This window comes from Xiphophorus couchianus, chromosome 5 (genome assembly GCF_001444195.1).
Source record: "Xiphophorus couchianus chromosome 5, X_couchianus-1.0, whole genome shotgun sequence".
NCBI lineage: Eukaryota > Metazoa > Chordata > Actinopteri > Cyprinodontiformes > Poeciliidae > Xiphophorus > Xiphophorus couchianus.
In genome coordinates this window covers 29,204,576-29,225,738 of record NC_040232.1, presented here as the reverse complement: position 1 = coordinate 29,225,738, position 21,163 = coordinate 29,204,576, and the positions used below count along the sequence as shown (strand labels likewise).

Below are 21,163 nucleotides of genomic sequence, written 5' to 3'. Positions count from 1 at the left end.
ACGTCCTCTGCTGACTTTCTTCTTCGTCTGTTCCTCAAAGCGGCCTTTTTTTTTCTTTCTGTTTCCTCGCTCTGTTACCTGCCATACCAAGCCAGTCGAGTCGCCCTCCCTCCCACATCTCTCATCTTTTCATCTTACTCTGTTCTTCGAGATTTTGAAGTCTGGCAGTCTCTTTCTGTCTGCCGATTCTCTTGGGGAAGAAAGATAAAAATGGACGGAAAAAAAAGAAAGACGCAGTTTACGGATCAGTTTTGTACATCCTCTAAAGAATGCTTTAAACTGCAAGAAGAACCAGCGCTGTAGGAATATTCAAAAATAAATCCCAAAGTGCTGACTTACTATTAAATTCTCCATTTTTAAGTGGCCTCTAAGACTCTGGACAAAAAGGAGATTGTTCGATCTAACTCTTCTAATAGCAATGAGTTGGAATCGCGCTGTTTTAAAACCTTTTCATGGAGGATTTTTGATAGATTTTACATGACTGTTAAGCAATTTCTCAGAATTGCTATTACATTCTATATGACATATACCGCTAACTGATTTATTACCCTTCATACAAAAAATACATTGAAGTAGTCAGGAAAATAAAATCTTATTACAATTTAGTGTGTTAGTATGTACAGAGAGTATACAGAAGTTAGTTCACTTTTTTCATTATTCCTCATTTTTTTGAGTTGCTCTTACCTTTTTAATGTTACAATTGAAAGTATATATTTCATACAAAGTCTTAGTATTATTGTGCAACATTAGGTTTACATTCTTATACTCCTAGGTGAGGACTCTTGTCAAAGAATAGGAGAAATTAGAGCCTTTCTGCCACATTTAGTCAGATAGGAAGAAACGTTCTTTCCTAAATACTCAAGCAAAATGTTGGTCAATAGATGCAGTTATTAAATCCATTTGGATTTCATTTCATAGTTGGTTACTTTTACCAATAGAGCGGGACTCAATACAGTTCTTGCAACCCGCAGAACTGCTACCTCAAAAAGGATGTCAGTAGTCCGACACCCACGGCAACTGTGTGAGTTGTTTGTGAGCATAAAGTTAATCAGGTAAGAAAATTCTGTACGTCAGTTTTTATTTTTTGTGCGTTCTCTGTCGGTTCAAAATGTCTGCTCATACAATTAAGCACAGTTGGCAAGAAAACTCAGTGTCAGACATAATTCATCAAAATTATTTCTGATAAATAAACAAAAATCCGATCAGAAATTGTGAGAAGGCTTTGATTGCTGTGATGATCTATGAATATTTTCTTAGGGATGATCATTTTTGACATACAAACGGATATTTTATTAGTAATTGTTAAACTGGCACTGTTTTTACACTGCTTTTGTCATCTTTTGAGTGACCAGATTCTTGACTTAATGACAGTAAATTCAAATCTTAATCCAATTAGATGCATGGATAATTTTGGGCTTAAGTACCCCAAAATTACATGTGGTACTTAAGTATTTCTAGTAATACTGTTAAACAAATAAATCTGCAATATATGGACCTGTTTTCACATTTCTTTTACCCCCCTCATTAAAATTCACTGTATTCCAGATTACCTTTGTGTGTTAATATTAATAAAATGGCACATTATGTTGGGTTTTTTGTCTTGGTTTTAAGTAAAATAAGCTTGATCAGAGAGAGACAAATAATACCAGAAGCATATACCTGAAGAATAAGCTCATATGCCCGAAGGACAGATTGAACTCAGGAGACAGAATCAAAATGGCTTAAAATAGTTTAATCAAATCTGTTGTTGGTCAGTGATGATAACATATAAATTAAGAAAGAAGGAGGCGGAGAAAGGTGGACTTAAAGACAAAGAAGGGGAAAAAAGGAGCAAAGAGGTATACGGAGGCAGGATTCCCAGAAGACCACTGAATTTCCCTTCTTTCTTTTCTGCCTTTTTTCACAGTCCTCTCACTCCCAGCTCCACACAGCTGTTTTAGGGCCAGGGGCTTCTTTCTCCAGAGCCCAGATGAAAGAGCCGCCTTAAGCAGCCCTACAGGTAGGTCTGGTAAAGCCATTGCTCTGGCTGTCCACTGCCTAACGCATGAAATTAAAAAAAAAGGCAGAAAGACAGAAAGAGTGGGGGGAAGGATTACACTAGAATGAGCAGAAAAATGAAGATAAACTTGAAAATGCAGAGTTTGACCAAAGTGACAGAAAAAGAGCATCATGGCGACGATTTGTAAGAACGAAGAGACAGGTGAGGAACTATGAAGAGGTTACCTGATGTTGGGCACCAACCCCACGACGTTAACAATGTCTGCTCTTATTGACTTTGTTAGAGCATTTTCAATGCTACTTTCTATGTGTTTACAAGAGCAAGTCACGCTGAAGCGGGTGGGTAAGGGTTTAAATTCAGCAGAAAACATCCAAAATGGTTCAGACTGAGCTAATGACAAGCTTTCTGTTGCAGCTTTGTTTTACTGCATACAACTGCTCTCTCACACACATACTTCTTTCCATCCAGATGTTGATGGAGAAGCCACTGCAGGGCTTTTTGGTTTTCCAGCTAAATTACTTATATTTTTAAGTTCCATAAGTCTGAGTGTATAATGTTGTTATTGCTGGAACACATAAAACAGCAGCAAAAACTGAAAAACAGTGTCAGTGTGCTCAACAACTGGTAAAGAACTTCAGCAGGACTTCTTTAATGTCACTGGGAACACCGCGCTCAAAGTCGTTATGCAAAACTGCGTCCCTTAATCACTTCTACACACCGAGGTCATTCCCAGACAGTCATTTCATCCAGTTAGAGACTTATTCAAGATCTCCACTCAAACACGAATAGGTACTTCAGATGTAGCTTGAATGCTGGATTTTCCAGCATTTCTCACTGCTACAATTTTCTCAGGCTCCGGCAGAGCGACACCACCCACACACAGTCTTCGCTAACCACCACTGTGTGCGACTGGAGCGCTCCAGGTGATGTCTAACCTCTCCACCTTCCCACATTTATATAGCCTCACTTCTATGGTATATCACAAAAACAGTTACTTTCTCCTCCCAAAAATGTTATTTTGAGGGCAAAATTTTAATGCAAAACTTGGTTTTGAGTAAATGAAATCCAATTTCTTTTTGGGCTAATTTCATTGAAGGACTAACTATTTCTTTTTCTCATGGATACTTTACGGTGCCCAATAGGCATACTCAATATTCGTGCATGGGAACTGACCAAAAACCCAATTCAGTCATAAAAATCAGTCAGAATTCTGCCTGAACTTTTCTGGTGTTGATGATTCTAACAGAGATTTACTAATGCGGGATGCATGGGATGCAACAAGAAGTCTCTGTGTTCCAGTCTTGACCAGAAGCGTCCTGACGTGGGTTCTCTCTGGGTACTCCGAGTTTCTCCCCAATCTACAGAATATGTTAGGCTGATGAGAGACATGGTTGAAAGTCTGAGTCATGATGATTCATCTTGTCTGTTTGTGTGTTAGCCTTGTGGCTAGTGACTAATTCAAGGCATACCTACTTTATACCAACAACAACACTGATCAATCAGTGAAAAGTGCATGGTACTAATTAATGCAAGATGTATTTCGTGGCATGTGGCAAGTGGTATTTCGAGACCATACCTGGGTGTCTTAGGAGTGTGATCCTGCTGCAATTGGAAAACACTCAACCACCACCCAGATCTGCCAATCCAGGATAACTACCTGTTGTTGCGCAACACCCCCCCCCCCTCCTTTCTGTCTCTACTCTCTCACTCTCGTACTTCCTCTTCTGAGAGGGGAGATGTGCTACCAGCTCTCCGTCTAACGGGTCCGTTGAGTTTCCTAAATCTGCTGGGATTTACCCTGTCCAGAACTGAAGTAAACTCTGTTTAAGCTGGTTTCGAGAAACGATTCGCCTGGTTATCTGACGGCCTACATCCAGGTGTCCCACCCTTCTTCCCCCTGTGAATTAGCCAGACTGAGCAGCCTACAGCCAACTAGTTTCACAGAGCCCACCTGTTAACGGTCGCTCGTTCTCTATTTTACAACTTGCATTTGTTATTGAACCAGGTAGGTTTTAGTAACTCGGGCGAGTCCCAAGGATGAGGTTTTAAATATGGGCTACCAGCAACCTAAAAACATTTTCTACCTCTTCCTCTCCAGAATCAAACATCATAGCTATTTTACAACCATCAAAGAACTTTAAGGTGACTCATTAACTGAATGTCCACAACATCTTTTAGATTTTCTTTATGCTAAATATTTTATTAGTAAGGCATTTTTGCAAGGGTCAGTACAGCTTAATTCAGTAGCAGAAATAATCAAATAAGTAAAATCAATCATCTAGTCTATCTTTCCCTACTGCTGATACTGAGAACTAAAAAAGGGAACCTTTGAGAGAGACGGACGGAGTTTGGCGCCTCGAACCCCAGACCTGGCACGACGACGAAGAAGGTGTGGCAGCAGGAGGAAGATGTTGATCGGCGAAGGCCAGGATCTCCGCAGGTCTGATGAGCCTCCTCTCCGCATGGATGCTGAGGTCACACAGGACTTGGTGCTGGCAGGAAAAAAGGCACCAGTTCTTCTTCCTTGTCTTTGTCTTCATCTTTGTCTTTGGGGTCAGAACCCAGCCGATGAGAGAAGTGCGATTCGAAGCCACAGATTGTGGGCCTGACGGGTTGGTCTCCATGTGCAGGACAGTCTCCGGCTCCGTGGCCCCGGCTCTTCTTCAGCTGCAGAGTTCTTTGTCCATCTCGATCTTGGCTCGAAGCTGCCCGGAGGATCCAACGAACGGTTCCTCTTTTGCACCCACCTTATATAGGGTTCATCTGTCTGCTTAGACAGATGATCTCATATCCGTCACTGTCTTAAGAGACATCATGTCATGATATCTGTGCCAATGTCTCAGGGCTGCTCAACCTCCTGTTTCCATATAAGGTGCTGATCATCTCTGCTCTCCTGTTAGTTCCCCTTTTTCCCTTCCTGTCACCTTTCACCTACCATCTACCTCCAACATATCAGTGATGTTTAATTGCAGTTTTATAACCTTTTACACCATTTCAAGTTCAATGTCAAAATCACATTTATATCACATTTATTTTCTTTAGCTTCTCTGATTTAGCATTCATTTATAATTTTATAACCATAACTTATATCACATTTATTTTCTTTAGCTTCTCTGATTTAGCATTCATTTATGATTTTATAACCATAACTTATTAGTTACTCTTATTATGATCTTAATGTGAGTTATTACAGATGTTTTCTGAAAAGAAACCAAGAATAATACATGATTCTAATTATTTACTACTAAAGTTACAGTTACTTGTTTTTCTTGTAGGTGTTCTCACAAATATAAGTGTAAGTATTATTACAAGTAAACCAATATTAATATAAGTATTTTACTTTGAATCTTATCAAATTACTCAAAATGTTTAGATTTAATTTTTTAAAACTTTACCTTTAAACTAAGGAATAGTCTCAGCTATTTTTATAAATCTGCAGGCTGGAAACTTCCTCTTTTTCCAGGAAACCTGCTTTTCCTGTTTAATGACTCTCTCTGACTGACTATGATTTCTTATGATTAGATAGAAAAAAGTAGAATTAAAGCAAAGTTTGCATGAGACAAAAACAACACACACAACTAGATTTATTTTATTGACACTTAAGTCTACTGTTGGGCCTTGATGTCACTTGAGTGATTCATTTTAAAGATAACTTTATTTATTATTACTGTTAAACTAACTTTATTGACACTTAAGTCTACTGCTGGGCCTTGATGTCACTTGAGTGATTCATTTTAAAGATAACTTTATTTATTATTACTGTTAAACTAAAATCTCCAGCATGGGGAAGTGGGATGAGCTCGGATTTTCTTGACATACCCCCTTAAGGAACTCCAGGTGAATCTCATCCACCATCAGGGCCTTGCTACCAAGAAGCTTTTTAATCACCTCAAGAGAGTTTGGGGACATGGAGTATGAACGGTCCGTAGTCAAGATCTCTACTGCAGATAAGATCAAGTCTTGCAGGACATTGGCAAAAGTTGTCTTAACTACCAAAGTACCCATTCATCGATACCAGTGATGATGGAAGCATCAAACTGGAAAATTGTAAATGGCGCTTTACATTCTGTCATTCACGCCTTCACTCACACATTCACACACTGATGGTGGCAAGCTTTTGGACAGTAGCCACAAGCGCCTTGTGGCAGTCTGACCACCACCAGGAGACAAGACGGGTGAAGTGTCTTGCCGATGGACACAACAACATAGGTGGACAGAGAGTGGATCGAACTGGCAACCCACCGGTTGCGGAACAAACGCAATAGAATTATACCTATTCATTTTTTAATAAACAAAGCATCCATCCATTGTCTGTTTCTGCTTATCCTTACAGGGTAGTGGATGGTGCCTTTCTCCACCAGTCCTTGGGTGAGAGGAAGTGGATAAGCCACACAGTCTATTCCCCATACCAAAGGCCAATATTAGAGTACAAAGATACCCTTACAGTCATGTTGGTGTACTGTGGAGAAAGCCAGATTACCCAGAGTAATCTGATTAATGGGAAGAAAATGCAAACTCTTTGTCCAACACACCAGGCAGGGATTCCAGACCTAATCCAAGATGGCAGTGCTTACTTCTGCATCACTGTGAATGCCGTGGTTACAACATTATTTTAAAAGATTGAAACTTACTTTTTATAACTGTCTAATGTATACAGATGTTTAAAGGGTTTAAATTTACATGCTGTGGCGATAAATTACTTTTGGGCATGAAAGATGCGCAAATAAAATGAGATTAACAATCTTGCAATCTTCAGCTGTTCTCCTAAAATGAAAATATTATATGTACTGTAGGTCATAAAATATTGACAACTACTTACAATTCCCAACCCAGCTATGAAAATGCATTGGACTAAAAATTTTGTCTGTTTGTCTGTTAGATATGACAGTGAGGCAAAGTTTTAAAATTGGGTGAACATTATATCAAAGACCTGAAATGTTTCAGGCTCATCGGTGCAGCCGTCTTCCACTTCCTCCTGCGCAAGAAACAAACTGTGACTTTCTGTGACGCACTGGATGTGAGCCAGCACACTCCCGGGCCAGCTCAAGGTAAATTGCTGTCGAGGTGATGTGGTTTGAGGCCCATTATGTGGTTCAGGTTGTTGCAACAAAGCAGCAGCGCATAATTACAACAGGTGGTTGGAGAGATTTTCTTCTCAAAAGCCATTGAGGTTTGGGCAAAAAGAAGGACTAGCAGAGGACACTGAGTGAATTACACCATCACACATTTTCCTCCCAGCCTAGCACACCCATACTTACTATTTGCTGATTTTCTTTTACTTTTATTCACCATTTCCATTGACCTGGGAAACTAATACCTGTGGTCTTCTCTGGGACGTTTTGTGTTCAATGATAGTCAATGTAAGACTTTATGAACAAATTAGGATTCAAATGAGATAAACTAGGAGGCTAATAGAAAAGAAAAAAAAATCTGGGGCAAAGCTTGGTCCTGTTTCAACTCTTCTCTTGAAGCGGCCAAAAAGCTTCTCACTGGAGGATCCAGGCAGCCGACAGTTAGGTATGTAACAAAGCAAAGAGGGGGAAAAAATGATAGCTTTTGATCAGGTTTCAGCAGCAACCTTTCATGTTCAGTCTGGAGAATTTTAACTAAACTTTCCTGACAGGCCGCTCTTGCGTTTGCAGAGACTGAAGCTTTTCTAAATTATGAGTGGCTGTTGTTGATGACTGCTGAACAGAGGATTTGCAGGGCGTGCAGAGCAGGACCAAATGTTTCCAGGCTGGTTTTAAAAACTGAGGTGTTAATGTGGGTCAGAGCCTGTTAGCGTCAAGTCAGTGCTGATTAACAGGATCTCACTAAGGTAGAGTAGGATAAAGTGAAGAAAAGTTTATGAAAGGTCATTTAAATGCTCTCCAAACAAATCCACTTTACTGTACTTTTAATCCCTTTGTAAAATAAGAAGGGCACCGATATGGAAAATAAAACCAACTTCATCAGTTTCTGTTTTTGTCACCTGATTATGGTACATCTCAACATGAAAGCTTACAATCATCCACATGTTTAAAAAAAAAGTGTGAAATGGAGCCTGTTTTATCCAATATGTTACATCTTTTCTAATTTGGTATTTGTGAAGCATATTTAAAACTAGTCCAATAAAGTTGCTTCTTTGTTCCCAGGATGATTAAATATTTGACCTAGAGCTGTTCCTGTCTTCTTTTCAGCTAAATGACTTATTCGAGACAATCTAACCTGGAAATGGACTGATTGGAAATGTTTTTGGCCAGTCTTCAATTTTGTAATTCTCTGACGATACTGAATTTAGTCAATTCTGATTTCAATTTGTGTATAGTTATTTACATTTCAAATATATTTACATATGTTGTATTTTTGAAGAAATTAACTAATTTAATTGTATACACAAAACAATGTAGAGAGCTGTCTCTCTCTCTCTCTCTCTTTACTGTAAATCTACTAAAGCAAAAACAAAATCACCAAGTTATTAGATGTAGGAATCTGTACAGATAAAAACCAACTAAAAATTCCAATATGTTATTTACTCTTTTACAAGAAACTGATTTTCACTCCTCAAAACCTAGATGTGCACCATATCATCACATATTTGAACACATCTTGTCAGAACATTGGAGAAAAATGCTTCAGCATTTTGAAGGTGTAAAAAATGTTAAATTATTCACTTTAAACAATAATTAATTATCAATTTAGGAACAAAAGAGGCTGCACAGTGGCGCAGTTGGTAGCACTGTTGCCTTGCAGCAAGAAGGTCCTGGGTTCGATTCCCGGCCGGGGTCTTTCTGCATGGAGTTTGCATGTTCTCCCTGTGCATGCATGGGTTCTCTCTGGGTACTCTGGCTTCCTCCCACAGTCCAAAAACATGACTGTCTCTCTAAATTCTCTCTAGGTGTGAGTGTGTGTGTGCATGGTTGTTTGTCCTGTATGTCTCTGTGTTGCCCTGCGACAGACTGGCGACCTGTCCAGGGCGTACCCCGCCTCTCGCCCGGAACGTGGCTGGAGATAGGCACCGGCAACCCTCCCGACCCCATTAGGGACAAGGGTGAACAGAAAATGGAGGGATGGATGGAACAAAAGATGACACTCACAATGTTTATGCTGGAGAGTGAGCAGTAGGTGTCGCACAGCTTTGCAGTCTCGAGATTCCTAAATGCCAACATTTTTAAATTCTGCATGTTCCACGAAAGACCGACCCTGTTGGTGCCAGACTGCCTAAACGATGACATACCTCTGCAGATAATACAGTTTCCTTTCTTGAAGCTTCTATAAACTTTACAGCTGATTTAATTTCTAAACACCTTGCTGACATTGAAAATCCCTGACTTTAAATCTTTCCATAGAAATAACACAGAAGAGTGCAGCTGTTTTTAAGACCTGTTTTTAAGACCTGTCATAGTTTGTTTTGAAGTTGACTGGTCAAAAAAGATTGGGTGTATAAGAGCATGTTAGGGGCAAAGATGGCCGATTAAGAGTCAACCTTATTCCAACTATGATGTAGATTCACTATCTGAACTCAACATCACATCATCATGACCGTCTGAATTTTAAAATCTGTTCAGGATTTTCTCTACACTTGACCTAAATGTGTGGGCTCCTGCCAGTGTATTCAAAGTCTGGGAATTGAAATAACAATAGTTATCAGAATATTTATAAGTACTTTTAAAAACGTTCTGAGAAATGATTTAAGTCAGCAAAAGGCACCAGGAGTTTTCATTCGTTAAAGAATAGTCACACCTGCTAAGTGTTAAGCAGAATTTGCGCAGCCTACACAGGCATATAAAATAGTCTGACTTAATATGCAGCTAAGAAAACAATAAATGTCATATTATCTCAAGTCTCAGTTGGTCTAACCCTAAAACAGAAAATTCTGTCTGAATCATTTAATATGAAGCTGCAACAGCAGTTTCTGAAGAGATGATTAATCTAAAGCTTCCAGGTTTCTTTTGACTAATTTCTTTGCATAATTTGTTTTTAGTCAGATAAGTGTGCACTTTTGAAGTTTAATGGCATTCACGTGGAATTTATTTCAAGATATTTTAATTGTTGCTTCAAACAGGATTAAAACAAAGTGCTGAACTGTTCCATATGGCGAATTCACTTGTTGCAGTGTCCCGCTGGAACTAATAAGCCAGTCCATTTTCACCCTTTAAGTCTCCAGCATGGGCCAAAATGACTGATTTACAGCTAAGATGTTGAACAAACTCTCATAATTATATATGTAATGTAATTTACTCTTATACTGCCTCTCTGTGCAGCAGTTTCCCATCATGTTCACACATGGAGGGTGAGAGCCTGCGTTTATAAAGCTTTACAAATCGGAGTCAAAGGGACAATAATCGCATTTAAGGCTTGGCGTCTGTAGATCTCTGCTGTAATATTTTTGCCTTGATTAAGAAAAAAAAGCATATTGTGACACTTATGTTGCTAGAAATGTTTGGTGTCATCACATCTTGGATAGTTAGCAGAAATTATGCCTTTTTTGTGTGTTCGGTGAATTATTTCTTGGATTTTGAATTGTGCACCAATAACTGTATTCAACTTTTCACTGATATCAGAGTAAAAGTGTTTTCCCAATATTCATTTTTTGTACTTGTTATGTAACTTGTCTGTTTAGGAAAAAAATCAGAGGACCTTAAGGAAGTGTTGCATGCAATATTCCTCTTTACTCCTTAAGACCGGGTACAAAAGTGGGCGCAGAAAATGACCAGGTTGTTGATGTGAAACTATTTCAGTGTAACAGTAAGCTAAAAGTGTTATTTCAAAGTGTATGACAGAATGAGAGTGTTGATCTGATATGTGGCACATATTTTTATTTTTGACTCATTTTATTACTGTACTTTTGATTTTTTAATTATTATTTCATGTCACTTTTATGCAGATGATATTTAGGTGTATTGAATATACAGATGTACCTCTACTCAGGCAACACATTGGTCATTTGACTTCTGCCATTTAGTCAAACTTAAGAAATGTTCATGTTTTTACCAGACAATTTCTCAAAATTACTAGCCTGGTAGAAACCAGCTCCATGTCCAAAGCCTTAAGGGTTGGAAAAACGACTGCTTCCTGGAGGTGTGGACTCTGTTAAAGTTTTACATTTTACCCAATGGTTAATGTTTGGCCGTGACATAGGTAATGCACCAATTCAACACTGTAAAGCTTACCAGAAATTGCCTGCACTGTAAGCAACCATCCTCTGTGAAGCAAGAAGTGCTGAGCCACATGAGCTGCCACAGGCTGTGGCTGTTATTGAATTAACAATAACAGCCACAGCCTGTTGACTTGTCCAGCAGACAGCCATCAGCACCCTCCACAAGGCAGATAAGCCATAAAAGGTTATTGCTAACACACTTCAATATTTGGAAGTGTGTCCAACACGGACTAAATGGATTTGTTCACTTCCTCCGTTGCCATTGCTAAAACTACAGGAGGACTACAATTGTAAAACAGCATCCATCATTCACAATTTCTGTTCGCTGATTCGCCCGGTTGAAATTTCACTGGAGAAATCCATTTCAATCGGAGAAAGTCCAGACAGAGCACAGAAGAAATAGCGAATCTAGCTGAAAATAGGTAGGCTACAAAATTACTAGTCTGAATTGTTTGCACTATTCAAAAAAATCTTTCCTAACAAATAAGTTTGTTGTGAAAACATCCATTCTTTTTATTTCCCTTTGTCTAGACTATTGCATTGCACTTTCACATACATCAACATAAAGCAACCTTGATTGCCTTCAGTTAATCCAGAACTGCGGAGCGAGACTCTTTAACTGGAAGAAGCAGAAGAGCTTATGACACTCCTGTTTTAATGTCTTTACATTGGCTTACCGGTTCATTTTACAATTAATGTTAGAATCTTGACCTTAACTTTCAAGACTCCGAATGCAAGGTGAAGCACCTTCCCATTTAACTTAACTGCCAAAGACAAAGACACACTCCAGCTAGAGGCCTTAGGTCCTCAAACCAAACTCTAATCATAGTCCAAAACATAAAACCCAAAGGGGTCACTCTCTCCAGACTGTAGCACGTCGGCTGTTGAATGATTTTCCTTTGTTTTTTACACTAACTTGAATACACTCTTTATTCAAATTGAAATTTAGTTGAATGTCACTTTATATTTCTATTTTATTATATTTATCATTGAACTGGTTTTTGTCTTCTAAATTACACTTCAATATTTATTCTCTTTTTCATTAAAGAACTTTGTGATTTACATCTTTGTAAGGTGCCATGTACATAAAATGTATTAATTACTCACCGACAGGCAGTTATTTACAGCGGCCGTTGTTGTGCAAACATGCAGCGGTCATCGTCTGCTTAAAGGAAACCCTGCGCCTCTATTGTCACGAAGAATAATTACAGTTTAACTGCATGATGTATCAGATGAAACCATGCTGTGAAAGTAGCACTTGAGGCCCCGGACGAGGTTTTCAGGCTCAAACCCGAGGCCTAAAGCAGTCGTTGAGGGGTGTTTGTGAGCGAGAGAGCATGTGAAAAACGGCTTCAGATGTTATGTGAAAACCATGGTGCTTCATGTGTTCACATGGAATACGTATTACTTAAATAATGTAAGATGAAAAAAAGTATGTTGGGGTCTGTCCTGAGAGACCTCCCCCCTCAAACAACCTCTAACCTGCAGTAAGGGAATAACTTAATGTAACTGTAGATTTTCTTAAGAACATGCCAGGGAATTTTTCCATGTGCTGATAGAAAACAAAGTGTTCTGCGATTCTGGACTTGAATGAGATTAATGTGATTGGGAATAATGGCTGGATATATACATATTTGTCTTTTTATCTAACCTGCCTTTAAATGCAGAAACAGCAGAAAGTGTCTTAGACTCATTACATGTCTATCATGTGCATCTCCAACTGATAGGAACGAATGTCGCTGAAAACTTCACATATTTCAATCATTTATTTCAAATTGTGGAATCAGTAGATTCCTCAGACACAGAGTGATCCAAGTCAGCCGTTCACATTTTGTCACTTTAGATGAAACTTGGTTTTTCAGGTAAAAAAAAACATTAACATAAACTGAAAAGTCATGCTATGGCCATGTTTAAAATATTTCATGGTTGAAATTAAGAACCCAAAGATTAAGGAGTAAACCAGCAACACTGGGGGAAAGAACGGCATTGCAGTAGAAGGGACAAGGGACGAGTGAGCAGAGGAGTATTTATTCTGAAGAAGGTGATTAATGGGACCAGCATCAGGTGAGTCGAATTAATACAAAAGTCTTGCAGCCATTGAGAAGCATGAACCAAGCAACTAAGTGCTGATGGCTCAAAACGGCCATTACCAAGACACACAGGTGATGTAACATGAACAAAGGAACGACACCAATATCTAAACAGAGCATTAGTAGACACAAGGATCTACCAAAATGCAAAATAAATCCAAAAAGAAAAGGAATTCAACGCAAAAGTAGCATAGCAGAACCAAACTCCTTTCATGTCAAGATACGGCCTACACAATGACAAGAAAGGCTGTTGACTTGTCCAGCAGACAGCCATCAGCACCCTTCACAAGGCAGATAAACCATAAAAGGTTATTGCTAAAGACGTGGCAGCTCATAGACATCCAAGCATATTAATAGAAAGTTGAGAGGAAGGAAAAAGTGTTGTAGAAAAAGAACTTGAGCAACAAAAATAACATGAGCTATAATTGGCCTCATTGTAGGTTAGCAACTAATGAACCCAAGATAAACTCAGAAGTATCTTAAAGAGAAAAAGAACTGGACTTATGCTCAGCAGTCTAAAGCGGTCACATTTTGCTTCTAAATCGAGGTTTGAGAGTGTAAAGGAAAAATAGTTTAGAGGCACAAGATCCAGGTCGTTCGAGGTCCAGTGGGAAACTTCCAAAGCCAGCGGATGACTTGAGCAGCCATGTCATCGGCTGGTTTTGGTTCACGGGGTTTCATCAGGTAAAGGCAGAGCAGTCGGCTACCAAGAACACGTCAAGCTTTCCTCTTCTGACCAGCTTTATGGAGACACTAAATGTATTTTCCTGCAGGACCTGCTCACGCTGCCCAAAGTACTAACACCTGCTTTGATGACGGCGCTATCACTGTGCTTGAATGGCCACTATAAGGGCACAACAATGCTGCAATGTTACATTGCATTAAGGCAGTAATTCCACTCAAAAGACCTCCGGCCAAGTACTGAGGGGGTTTACTGTAGAATACATGGACATCTTTTTTTTAGGAAGGAGATTTTGGATTAAAATACTTCTTTTATTTGACTAATGTAATATTTTAATTCTAATAATATTCTAATTTGTTTAAAAAACAACTTTGGTTTTCAGGGTTTTCTTCTTTTTTTTTTAGGTTGGCAATAACTTGAAACACATAAATCTGCTTGAAACAAGTCCAGTTATGAGTTTCGCTTTTTCTAAAATTGACTCACTGAAATGAATTCACTTTTTGATTACATTCCAATTTTACTGAGATGCACCTGTACAGATGAACGAGTCCCTCCGTGTGAATTGTTGAAGGATTCGCACGCAGATCGTTGCAGGCTTGAACGTCCTAACAAGGATTCAGTTTCATCTTGGCTCCAGTCTGAACGCTCCGCCTGCTCTCACCGAGGATATTGACTTTCCCGCAAGTTAAAGCATTTAAATGTAGAGTGAGACAGATGCTGTATGTGGACTGGAGGCGACCGCAAAAAAAAAGAAGAAGAAAAGAAGGAACACGCGTGTGGGTGGAAGACTGGGGACGAAGGGACTTTACAATCCGCACGTATAGATTGACAGCCGAGGCAACTTTGTTTGCCACTTTTTAAGGAGATGCGCGCATCATCTTTCCTCACAAATGACCGCACTCTTCAGGGGGAAAAAAAAAGCATCTCCTCCATGACGCGCAGAAATCCGTTCGTAAAACTGACGATCGTCACTCTTCGAGAGCGATAAAGAGGGATTAATTTCTACGCTCAAAAACGTCATTGTTTGAACAACTGAATGAGTCAATGAGGATTTGATGGAGGAGCTGGGCTGACAGCGACGCTCTTCACAAGACTTAACTTTTTGGATTAGCGTGGCAGCGCCTTTTAATTCTCCCAGACGTTCCCCTCCTGACTGCGGAGAGGACCTGCGTCGGAACTCCTGACAGTTCTGGATCTCTTAATTGTCATGGGTTTGGCTTTCGGTGCGCAACCAGGAGGTTAATTCAAACTAAACCGAAGGCATCCATCTACAGGAATGGTATTTCTGAGGGCATCCAAAGCCGAATCAGCGAAGTATTCATGAAGCAATATTTGAACTATTACAGGATGAGGCTGAGAACATCGAGGTTAGGTTATCTGTAAGTGTTGGAGCCGCTGGCAGATTCTAACATGTTTTACTTTGACTTTTTTTTGTTTGTTTGTTTGTTTGTTTGTTTTTTGGTGCAAAAACAGATATTTTATTTTTTTTATTTTATTTGCTGTTTATGCCGCAGGTTTCTCCAGCTCGCGGCGCTTTGCTTTTACGCACAGGTAACTCCCACTTCCAGTTCAATAATAATAATTATTATTTAAAAAAAACAGTTATGCTGCATAAAGTTGTTATTAATTTGAGTAAAACTTAAAAAAAGATACCTGGCCGATGACTTAACGGCAAGTAGCAACTCCCTTCAACAGGCTGCAGTAACAATGAAAACATTTTATTATGAGCGCTATGGCTGCTGGCAACTATTCAAACATCTTGAAAAATGTTAAGCTGCAGCCTAAAAGGTAATTGTTAAAACACATGTGGCTGCAGGACGGTTGAAATGATGAGGGCGAAAAAAGAAAAGAGCACAAGGAGGGGCGGAGGGGGGATAAGAAGAAGTCATGAAAAGGTGAAAGATCATCGGTGGTAAAAAAAAAACAAAAAAAAAAAAAAACAGCCTATCAGAGTGAACGCGTCTCCAAAACAGGCCACCCATAAATCAATGTTAGACGGCAGAGTGATGCAGCTATCGGGATCAAATAAATGCATAATAATAATTCTGTGATATGACACATGTTTCATATTTTCTCGGTAGGACACTGTGCAGTCGCCTCCTAATTTCAAGCAGCACGTCACCGAACAGAGCCGGCTGTCGGACCGCATGAGCCGCAGACTGACCCGAACCTACCAGCTGTACAGCCGAACCAGTGGGAAGCACGTCCAGGTCCTGGCCAACAAGCGGGTCAATGCTAACGGGGACGACGGCGCGGTGCACGGTAGGAAGACACACTATATAATGACCAGTCAGAAGACATGTGTGTATCGTAACATCAACTTTGTACTAATTAATCCTCGTTTAATAACGCACTGCTATGTTTTTTTCTTCTTTTCTTTTTTGAGGGGGCGGGGGCAGAAAAATTAAGGTGAATATTCTCTCCGGTAATATATTTTAAAAATGCAGCTTCGTAAAGAAGACTCATTAATATACATCAAAGTAAACATGATGCGAGACATTTTTTTCAAACAATAAAAATGTTTAAACTGAGTTGGGTTTTTTTTTTTTACACTCTGTTGTTAAACATCAAACTGATAGTGCCCAAATTAAGAGTTGCAATAAATGAATGAATGAAAGTCCTCTGTTTATGGACAAACTGTGTTAATCCTTAAATGAAGATTTGTTCTTGAAGTCAGCTGAGTTTTTCTTTTTGTTTTTTGTTGGGTTTTTTTTGTTTTTTTTGGGTAGTAGAGCAGGTCTGAGACATAAGCGAACTAAGCTCCTGCTTTTTGCCCCCAGGCCAACAGGGGGCACCCAAGAGCTTTTGAATTTTCACATTACACATTATGAATGTCAAATAATTATGACTGTAGCCATATAAGCAATTAATATGCTTTAAATAAAATTGTCCTAATAATTTTAGATTTGCGGATTAAAGAAAAATCTTTTCATTTTCTAAAATGAGGCATTTTATTTTAGAAGTGATTTAAAACAATAAACATTCTTTGTGTTTGGTGTTTTTTTCTCACTTGGTGGCTTAAACAGTAAAAGAAACTGTTTAACTGTTTAGTTTAACCCTGCAGACATCTTATTTAATCCTCTCATTTACTCATTCGTTCATTAATTTCTATACAAAGATATCTCTGTCTCTTTGCAAGATAGACATGGCCAAGAAATCAGCAATGCAGCTTAAATACAAAGATCAAACAACCATTTTTCATGTTGATATGTCTCACTGCTCAGGGCGGTATCTCTTGTGCTTATGCACAAGAGAAAAAAAAATTGTTATGGGTGAACAAATTCTCTAATCAAGTAGCAGTAGCCGACGCCCTGTCTTTTGCACAGTGTAAGAGTAAATATATGCAAACACACCAGCTGCTGAAAACCCAAACGCTTTCTCTCCCAGTTTAGTTCTTAATCCAGGAATCCCTATTGATTGAAATGTGTCCTTTATTTCTGTTATGAGCATATTTTCAGACTTGCGTATTTAAGACAATTTTCTTTACTGCTTTCGGACAACATTTTATGATACTGTTATAGGGCACACCTAAGATGGTTAACAAATAATTACAGAACAAATTGTTAATTATTATGAATACAGCTCATGAACCATTAAGAAGCGTGTGGAGCGCATTAGCCAAGAGCCAGAGAGGAGGCAAATGTTGCCCAAAGGGGAGTATTTAACTGGACTCTCCTATGTACGGTACCAAACTGTTTTGTATTTTCTTGTTGTTTGTTTTTTTTATTGCAAAGCCTAAAACATGTCATCTTAACTTCTACTACTGCTAGACTTTTATAAATGCTATAAGGCTACCTTTTCTAGTCCAGTGTGTTAATATTACAGTCATAAACAGTTATTTAATTAATTTGCTTCACCATTTCACACAGTTTTAAAATGTTTTTTTTTCCAAACTGCTAGTTGGATGTGTTTATAAACAACCTACTCAGACTTATTTAATAGAGACTGTAGATCATGAAATGGTGAAAAGCAACAGGAAAGTAGAGTTAAAGGACGTCTCAGCATTTGATGTCTCAATATAAACATTGGTGAAATTTAATCCCGCTAAAAAGAAATTAACTAATGTACCATTAATGCTCATTAATAGTTTATTAATAATTTGTTTGTCATTTGACAGCACTGCATATGGGAGCCTGATTGTAAAAAAACAAAATGTGACACTGCTAATGTACCTGAATTATTTTTAAAGCTTGTGTCTGATCTGAGGTCAGGTTCCCTGCATGATGTACTTGTTAAACAACAAGTCTTAATCTGCAATTCATCAATAAGATCAGATCAATTAAACTTGACCCCTCCTTTTTGACTTTTTTTTTTTGAGTCTGGATCAAAGTTGACTGCCAGCTCAACTAGTTCAGAGAAAAAAAAATATTTGAAAATGGTACAAAAGATTATGCAAGGTTAAGCATGATTTTAACAGCAGGTTGATCCCTTATTAAATTCCACAGAGGGTCTAAGAGAAACCCTGGCCTGGCCCTGCTTCCACCCATCTTCCCACCTCCATCCTTCCAGCTGCTCTCTCCTACCCACTTCGACTTTATGGGTAATTTTCATTGCCTTGCAAGTCAATGTATGACTCAATTCATAAGCACTGGTTAAAGTTCGCATCTTTCTCTTCACTTCTCTCCTTCGTGTACTTTTTAAGCCTTCTTCAGGCTCTCAGAGAGAGGTCTGCCCTGCTCGTTTCGGCTGCACCCTCCGGGTGGGAGTCGCTCCCATAAACCAGCCCAAACCCAGACCGCTGCACCGCGCTTGTGGTGACAGTATTTCTCACTGTCCTTTATCCCCGTCTGAGCTGGCCCACAGAGCACAGAGCCTGACGGGCCCTCGGCATCAGCCAGGCCATGTGAAATCACTGTCATTTGATGCTATTTTGGAAGCCCTTGATGCTGCTTGTTAAAGGCGGGCTGCTGGATTATGGGAGATAAAGAGGGGATTCATGTCGTTTTAACAACTTGGGCTGAGCAGCATTGTTTAACAATCTGCTTCATTTGTATCACGCTCATCTTGTCATCTTGTTTTTTGTCTGTGCAGCTAAGCTGGAAGTGGAGACAGATTCCTTTGGGAGTCGCGTTCGGATCAAAGGGGTGAAGACGGGATACTACATATGCATGAACAAGAGAGGGAAGCTGATTGGCAAGGTGGCTTGGTCTTAATGAAGCAACATGTTGAATGCTTTTCTTTTACTGTGGCTCTTATACGTCGTTGGGACACATATAAAGCCAGCCAGCGAAAACTTGTGGAAGTTGAAGATGATGTTTCAGCTCTCCCTAAAAAGCTCAACCTCTCCGCTTTTTTCCCCCCCAGCGAAAAGGACGAGGCAAGGACTGCATCTTCACCGAGATCGTCCTGGAAAACAACTACACAGCCCTGCAGAACGCCAAGTACGAGGGCTGGTACATGGCCTTCACGCGCAAGGGCCGCCCGAGGAAGGCCTCGAAGACCAAGCAGCACCAGAGGGAAGCCCACTTCATGAAGCGTCTTCCGAGGGGCCACTTGCTGAGCGACAGGAGGCCATTCGACGTCCTCCCTCTGCCCGTCCCCGTGCAGCCTCTCAGCAGGCGGACTAAACATTCCCATCACCAGCGCTCTGGGGGACGCTGAGGACAGAAACCACTGAAGAGGAACAACACAGAAGAACCACTTCAAGAGAAAGCATGGTGTGAACTCAAGTGCCCACACACTTTTTCTTTTTTTTTTTTTTTATTTGCCTCATTTCTGGACTTCTTACGTACTTCTTGGTTACTGGGTTTTATGTAAACGATCTAATCCGCTAGTTATTTACAGACTGTAGCAAGATTTCCCCGTATCTTTGGCTATTAAATCAGGGCATTTTACGTTCTGGAGAGCTCAAAAAAAAAGACAAAGAAATCTCATGATGAGTTAGACGTTAGCCAGCTCAGCGTTAAAAAGAATGTTAAAAAGTGAAGCTAGACGTGGCAGCTATCTGTGGTTACAGCATCTCTCAGTCGACGTGCTCTCTCGGAGAATTATGTAACCTGTTTTTGTTTTTCTACATATAAGGATATATTTTTACTGTAAAAATGTAAATTACATCAAAGGATGGATATATTTATTGTAGAGTGTATATTAAAACCACTAAAGAGTTTCGTAAGCTGCTTGTGTGCTCTCTTGTGGTTGTTTTCGAAACTAGAAGCTAGCATACCAACCAGCCTCCTCAAAGCCCCCAAAAAAGAAAAAAAAGTTGTTGCTTTTTTGTTTTTTTCTTCGTCTTCTTCAAGCTGAAAACCTAGATAACTGAGGGGCAATATCTGTGACAGGCTACTGAATTCAATGTGCTCAGCAAGTGAGACTTGGGCCTGAATGGTCTGAGCTATGCATTAAAAGCGATGAGGTCAGCCCACCATTTTGGCTCAAACAAAGGTTACCACCATGTAGTTGCATTTCTCACGATCGCACACCGTAACCCTCTGATCAAATGGGCCCTTTGTGGGACCTCATATAAAAGGGCATGTTATACAATAGTGGGTTCGAATAATAACACGAGGAGGGGTCAGTTATCAAAAAGAAGCCAGTCACACAGGGGGAGGGGTGGCAGAGAGGAAGCTGAGGGGTGGGGGGGGGGGGGGGGGAAGCACCAGGGCCTGTGTGGCAAAATGTGGCATCAACTGAAAGAGGGGGAATGGCTGGGAAGAGGCATTCGGGAATGAAAGGGAAGCAAGAAAGAAACCCTCTTCCCAGAAGCAGTTGAGCATGACCGTCAAAGGCCAAATGACAGGGGAGAGGAAGACCCTAAACAGAGGAGTTGGGCTTCTCTCATCAAGCATGAGCTGGATGTCAAATTTGTTAAGTTTGTGCCTCCTGCTGCAGGACCATGGACTTTTTCCACTTTCTGTCTACTTACAACCACAAACTATAACCTATTTAAGTAGTATTCTGTGTGGTAACTATTTACTTCAACTCAATATTTAAAAAAAAAAGAAAAGCTGGACCATCCCCTAATGAAATGTGATCAAATGCTGTTTTGTCACTTCAGGGTTTGACAAATAAAAAAAAATAAATAAAAAAAAGTCCCCCAACAGAATTTCCAAAACAACAGGACTGGCTGGTTTAAATGTTTTCTTGTGTCCTGTCCTTTCCATCTGGAAGAAGACAAAGCACAATGGTGAGAGAGGACCTGTGGTTTTGTCTCTGCTTTTTGCACTTGCTTTCTGGGTTTGGACAAGCGGTGAAAAATGCAAGGAATCACAAGGTTGAGACAATCTATATTTAAGTGCCATTGTCCCATTTAAACA

General features: G+C 39.7%; 1 protein-coding gene and 1 long non-coding RNA gene across 5 annotated transcripts; one reads left to right on the top strand and one right to left on the bottom strand.

Moving 5' to 3' along the window:
- Positions 1-1,711: 1,711 nt before the first annotated feature.
- LOC114144864 (uncharacterized) lies at positions 1,712-8,295 on the bottom strand. The gene is made up of 2 exons (XR_003595564.1): positions 5,819-8,295; positions 1,712-3,656 (listed from the first exon to the last, which is right to left on the bottom strand). It is a non-coding gene; the product is annotated as an uncharacterized LOC114144864 (long non-coding RNA).
- fgf8b (fibroblast growth factor 8b) lies at positions 4,500-20,967 on the top strand. Of its 4 annotated transcripts, none has more exons than XM_028018071.1 (5): positions 4,500-4,512; positions 13,085-15,461; positions 15,992-16,172; positions 18,942-19,048; positions 19,215-20,967. In XM_028018071.1, the coding sequence occupies exons 2-5, from the start codon at positions 15,321-15,323 to the stop codon at positions 19,509-19,511; spliced, it is 726 nt and encodes a 241-aa protein (XP_027873872.1). In that variant the 5' UTR covers positions 4,500-4,512; positions 13,085-15,320; the 3' UTR covers positions 19,512-20,967. The 4 variants fall into 4 exon arrangements, with proteins under 4 accessions (XP_027873872.1, XP_027873873.1, XP_027873870.1 ...); XM_028018072.1 differs by lacking the exon at positions 4,500-4,512 and adding an exon at positions 10,869-11,322 and having other exon boundaries at positions 13,537-15,461; XM_028018073.1 differs by lacking the exon at positions 4,500-4,512 and having other exon boundaries at positions 12,872-15,289; positions 15,425-15,461.
- Positions 20,968-21,163: the final 196 nt, after the last annotated feature.

Excerpts from the sequence above, each read along its gene's own strand:
- fgf8b (XM_028018071.1), top strand. The coding sequence starts at position 15,321 with ATGTTTTACTTTGACTTTTTTTTGTTTGTTTGTTTGTTTGTTTGTTTT. Across the intron at positions 16,173-18,941 it reads GGACGACGGCGCGGTGCACG|CTAAGCTGGAAGTGGAGACA; the intron begins GTAGGAAGACAC and ends TTGTCTGTGCAG. Across the intron at positions 19,049-19,214 it reads GAGGGAAGCTGATTGGCAAG|CGAAAAGGACGAGGCAAGGA; the intron begins GTGGCTTGGTCT and ends TTTCCCCCCCAG.